Consider the following 6,088-nt stretch of genomic DNA (forward strand, 5'->3'; position numbering starts at 1 on the left):
CATCGATGTTTCTCTCTATCCCTCTCCCTTCCTCTCTGTAAAAAATCAATAAAATATACTAAAAAAAAAAGAATACGAGGTTGAGTCAGGCATAGTCTCTACTTTGAGACTGTATAATGCAGTGAGAGAGAGAGAGAGAGAGAGAGAGAGAGAGAGAGAGACCAAGAAGGAAATCCAGAAGGAAGCGGCGAGTGTTTCTAAGCATGCCAATGTAGAGTGGGAGTCGATCTGGGGAAGTGGTTGGGAACAGGCCCAGTCAGGGTCTCATGTACAAAGTTCAGGAGCTTGAACTTTGCAGAAAGCCTCAGGCGCCCTTGCAAGGTGTTGAGCAGCCTTGAGTATAGTCAGATCTGAGTTTTAGAAAGACCCCTTGGTAAGGCATATGAAAAGTGGGAAGTAGGAGGCAGCCTTGGGCCAGTTCTGAGGCTGGTGGAGTCAGCCAGGTAAGAGGAGACAGGACTGAAGGGAGGTCCTGAAAGGTGAGGGGGCTAGCAGGCACAAGCAGTATATAGGAGGGGGTATTTATTTATTTTGTTAATCCTCATGTGAAGATATTTTTTCCATGATGTTTAGAGAGAGAGGAAGGGAGAGAGGGAGAAAGGGAAGAGAGAGAGAGAAACATTGATGTGAGAGAGAGAGATTGGTTGCCTCCAGCACACACCCTGATTGGGGCCAGGAATTGAACCTGCAACCCAGGTATGTACCTGTGACCAGGAACCCAACCTGTGACCCTTCAGTGCATGGCCAACACTCTAACCACTGAGCATATCATCCAGGGCTAGGAGGAGTCACTGATTGATGTGGGGAATGAGGTACAGGTATGGCAGCTGCTTCAGAATAGTGTGAAGGAGACCTGTGAAGGGTGACAGACTGCGTGCCCAGGTGTCCATTGATGTGATTCCAGTGACTCACTTCCCAGAGGAAGAAACTCCCATTTTCCTCTAATGAAATGCAGTCCTTCAGCCTTGGAGACTTGAGGCCTTCAGGACTCTAGGTGTTGGGAGATGAATTAAGTGCTTGATTCTGTGGAATCCACATGAAGTTCCATTGTCACTAGACAGACTGGGGAGATCTAGGTATATTCTCTGATTTAAGTGCAGACTTTCAGCACATTAAACAGGGATTGCTTTGGGACTGAGAACATGTTTTAATCAAATCTGGCTTGTGGTTAAAGGTTAGAACACCTTAAGATAAACAATAAATTTCCGATAATAAAAGTGGCATTACAGTGAGGAAAACTTAAGTTTTTATATGATTTCACAAAGAGGAAGATGGTACTCTCATTAGAATCACTGGTTCAGTCTTTTTCCTATTAATAATCTTTCTTTATTGATTGAATTCTCTATTCCTGTCTTTCGCTTTCTCAAATAACCAAGTGTTTAATTCCGGCTTATTGTTTTTTAAATACAGGATGTTGTTTTCCAATGGCTTACAACAGAAGACATTCATCTAAACCAGATTGATGCTGAGGATCCAGAGGTAGGAGGTTGTGAATCATTAAAAAGACTTTTAAATGAAAATTTCTCAGCACCATTTCTAACAGTACGAAGGGAATAGATGTCTTATCTTGTCTGTAAGACAGATGGCAGGAAGTGATGCTTGTTGGGGAGATGCTGTGTTGTAAAAAAAATAGTAAATCAGATTACATAATTATAGAATTTATTGGCATGGGAGCCTCTATATGTGTATAATAATTGGAATTTTAAAATATGGTGCCTGGTCCAAATTTTCAAAATCAGTATCTGTAGAGAAATACTTCTTTCAGAAATATGAAGGATATAAAAATATTTTTTTTCATGAAAGAAACAAGAATCCTCTGAATTGAAGTTTTAAACTATGATTTTGTGGCCTTTGGCAATAAAAGTCCTAAAGGTATTATAATAATACCAGTCTTAGGACCAGTGGTAAAACCAGCACTGGACTGGGCACTAATAGCCTTCACCACCAGTCCTTGGGCCTTCAGTAGGTTATTTTGTCCTTCTTTTCATTCTGGTTTTTAGGGGACACCAATACCTGTGATGTCTGCCTCACAGTGTGATTGTGAGGCCTAAGTTCATAGATGTAAATAGACTTGTTAAACTAGAAGGTGTGAAAGGTGCTATAGATCTCTACAAGACATTGTTTTTAACTTTTGTAATTACTGTATATCATATACTTCCACATAAACCATCTGATCTAAGCCTCGAAATAGCCCTGGGAGGTAGATGGTGTTAAACTCATTTTATAGATGAAGAAACAAATTCTGTAAGATTACAGTGTGCTCAGATTTCAAGCATGTGTGGAGCCAGGATCCAAGCCCAGGTCTCCTGATTCAGTCCACTCATTCTACAGCTGCTTCTCTGTGCCTTAACCTCAAATGTCAGGAAAATGAGTTCCTGGGTGTGGAGTGGAGGTGGGCAGGAGGCAGTCAGAAATGCATCCTGATTGCCTCCACCCTCAGCTGAGGACATGGCCCCCCAGGAGCTGACTCGGGTTAGGAAGCAGGAGAGCCCCATGTCTGATACTCCCTTACATGGAAACAGTAAGTGCATGGCTATTTAGCTTAGATTCCTCCTGAAAAGTGATGTAAGCCCCCAAGATAAAAGAATTGGGGTGGCCGAAACCGGTTTGGCTCAGTGGATAGAGCGTCGGCCTGTGGACTGAAGGGCCCCGGGTTCGATTCCGGTCAGGGGCATATACCTTGGTTGCGGGCATATCCCCAGTGGGAGATGTGCAGGAGGCAGCTGATCGATGTTTCTCTCTCATCGATGTTTCTAACTCTCTATCTCTCTCCCTTCCTCTCTGTAAAAAATCAATAAAATATATATATATATAAAAAAAAAGAATTGGGGTGCATCCAGGAATTCACTTTTCAGATCTCACAGGACCCAACTCTGAGTGGATGGATTGTTGGCAGCTGCCAACCCTAGTTAGGTCAAGGGACGCCCCGAGATGCTGCATCCACCCCCGTTCTGGGCGGCCATCTTGCTCCTGCTCAGTTTCCGTCACTCCTGTTTTCCAGCGGAGGAAACTGAAGTAGCTAAATTCTTGAAGCTCCTCGCTGAGATTAGTGCCTGGCCAGGACATTGTTAATGCCCACGTCAGCTTGATTGTGGAGCCCGTGTCTCTTCTGTTATTCACATGTGACACTGGACTGGTTCTGAGGGGACATGCGAACAGGAAGCCAAAGGAATGCAGTGTCGTGAAGCCTTCCTCTAGAACCTTGCAGGTGACTGTGTCTGCCGGGTGTGAGGCCTGGTGAAAACGTCCTTCGGGTTTGAAGGCTTGGGGAAGGAAAAGGCTGGATCCGGTAGCACTGCGAAGTAAGACATCCTGAGAGCCTGAACTTCCTATGGTTTTCGTCAAATCTTCTTACAGCCAAATGGGTTTCAACCCCAAATAATATATCTCAATTTCAAATATTGAACCAAATAAAATGGTGGCTCGATAAATAGTTGAAGAAATTTACATAACAAGTTTTAACCTCAAAAGCTGCCAGGAGTCATGAAAACCAGTGGTCTGAGAAGCACTCTTAAGTTTCTGTCTGGACACTTAAGGCCTTGATGCTTTTCGGAAGTAGGAGTTTATAGCAGGTCTCTGCAGAGACAAGAATCGGCCTTTGGACCTTTGGGATTCCCGGGCTCGTTGCTGAGCTCTCGTTACTCCTCTCACCTCCAGCCACTGTCACATTAGAGGGTTGGAGCTTCTAAAATAGACCCGTGTTATGGAGAAGAGCAGTTATCTGTATGCTCCTCCCTTGTTTCTTGTCTACAAAAAAGTTTGAGGATTGGGGGAGACTTGGACCCTTGGAGTATAGGGGGAAAGTGAGCCTGTTTGTCCTGATTTATTTCTGTAGTGCTCAGGCGTGGCTCCTCAGTGCTGGCGCTGGAGAATGTGGGACAGTATGTTGCGTGACTTCAGAGGACCGATTTTCAAACTGTTACCAAGTTGGCCTTGTTAGAATCAAGGCTAAATGCAGCTCAAAGGGCATAAGGAATAGTTCTTGTTGCCAGCATGCACTTATTTAAATTTAAATTAATTTTTGAGTAGATAATACAGTCATATAGTTTGGAGTTCAAAAGCATATGATATAAACAGTCTTCTTTGCTTTAAACAGTCTTCTTTGCCATCCGCAGTGATGGCAATCTTAGCAGTTTCTCGAATGTGTATATACACTAATAGCACATTACTTTTCAAAATTACCAATCTGTCTTGGAGACGTTCCCATATTTATACATAAAGAGCTTTTGTTAGTTTTGTCCTGTTTTTTAAGACTATGTTTTCATTGTTTGTATGTAGTATATTTTGCCCATCTCCCATTGATGGACATTTAAGTTTTCTTGGTTTTTTACTGTTTCCAGCACACCACATGTGTCATCATTCGGCATGTCCTTGGTTAGGTGTGAGAAGGGCTGGGGTCTAGTGTCCATGCAGGGGGTGGTGGGGGGGTTGTCTGATCTGAGATCAATAGGGGTTCATACATGTAGCAGGAGAAAAAGCAAAGTGTATGGCCCAGATGCTGGTGGGTGGGTAGATGTAGTGGAAGCTTGTGGACTTTCTTTTGTGATTGCCTGTTTTCTCACTGAAATAGAAAATAAGGTCATTGGCTAAAATTAAGAAAGGAAAAATCACTTTAGATGGTTGAAGTGACAAAAGGAAACTGTAGGATATGGGAAGTGAATGGACTAGAGCAGGGGTAGGGAAACTTTTTTCTGCCAAGGGCCATTTGGATATTTGTGACATCATTGACGGGCCATACAAAATTATCAACTTAAAAATTAGCCTGCTGTATTTGGTCCAACATTTAATGAACTCACCCCCAATGCCTGATTTTGCGGGTTTTATATGGCCTGCGGGCTGGATGTTCCCCACCCCTGGACTAGGGGAATATTATTGATTGCTGAGCACTCAAGGTCAGTGATCATGAAATTAAAGGCAGACCAGCATGCAATAAACAGTCTTCTGCAATAAACACCATGCATAAAAGTCAGCATGGTGTGGGTTTCTCCAGATGTGTCCAGTGACGTGAATACCAGCATGAGTAATTGGAGAGGTGGATTTAGCCAGCATTGGGGTTGAGTGAAGTGACTCAGAGTGGCTTATTTAAGGGTGTTGTCAGTGATCAGGAATGGTGAAATCTCTTGGCAAGAGATTATAAATATTACAGATTTAGACCTGAGACATTGGAGACTTGACAGATTAAAATCTTTCTACTCTGCTGAAAGGAACCCTCTTGTGGCTTTCAGATTTCCGACTACATGATGCTGCCTGACACAGCCACCCTGTCAGAGATGCTTCGAGTGTGTCTCCAAGAGGGTGATGAGAACCCACGGGACTTCACCACCCTCTTTGACCTGTCCATTTACCAGCTGGATGTCACCTCCCTCTCCAAGGTCATCAAGTCAGTACCCGTGGCTCTCTGGGCTGCACTGCACTTCATTCTGAGTGTTTGGTTTAAAAATATGAGCCTGGGGAGGGAGGTTAGGGTCACAACAAATGTGTATGCAAAACACATTCTCAGGTCTATGATGAGGTTGACAGAGAGGGCTGGGATATTGGGGAAGGGGTGTTGACGCAGAGGGAACAGCTAGCCGTTGTTAGCCCTTACTGTGTTTCAGGTGCTGTATCAGCCTTTTAGGGTGATCAACTTTTCTGGTTTTTCCTCGGACTTCCTTGGTTTTATTTATTTTTATTTATTGATTTGAGAAAGAGAGGGAAAAGAAGAGATGGAGGAAAGGAGGGGGAGGGAGGGAGAGGGAAAGGGAGAGGGAGAAGGAGAGTGAGAGGGAGAGAAACATGGATGTGAGAGAGCATTAATCAGTTGCCTTCCGGAGACTGAACCAACTGGAATTGAGCTGGCGACTTCTTAGTGCATGGGACGACACTCAACCAAGTGAGCAGGCCAGGGCTCTGCATATCTATTTTCACTGTTGCTATACTCCTGGTGACTAAAACTGCCTGCACATTCAGTAAGTATTTGTTGAGTGAATTGTCGTAAGCGTTTCCCTCCACGTCCTGCATGGTTCAGGGTTCGGGTCTGGAAGAGGAGCCGCACAACAAATGAAAAAGAAAAGACACAAGATAATTTGGGAATACTGGGGGACCAGAC

At 43.9% G+C, this 6,088-nt stretch overlaps 1 protein-coding gene across 1 annotated transcript in view; it reads left to right on the plus strand.

The window, feature by feature from the left end:
* The window catches only part of IFT52 (intraflagellar transport 52), a 35,215-nt gene that overhangs the window by 22,852 nt on the left and 6,275 nt on the right, over nt 1-6,088 (plus strand). The window contains exons 9-10 of the mRNA XM_006763763.2: nt 1,411-1,479; nt 5,226-5,380. Coding sequence (XP_006763826.1) covers nt 1,411-1,479; nt 5,226-5,380 — 224 coding nt within the window. The remainder of the gene's footprint in view (nt 1-1,410; nt 1,480-5,225; nt 5,381-6,088) is intronic.

This window comes from Myotis davidii, unplaced genomic scaffold (genome assembly GCF_000327345.1).
Source record: "Myotis davidii unplaced genomic scaffold, ASM32734v1 scaffold199, whole genome shotgun sequence".
Lineage (NCBI taxonomy): Eukaryota > Metazoa > Chordata > Mammalia > Chiroptera > Vespertilionidae > Myotis > Myotis davidii.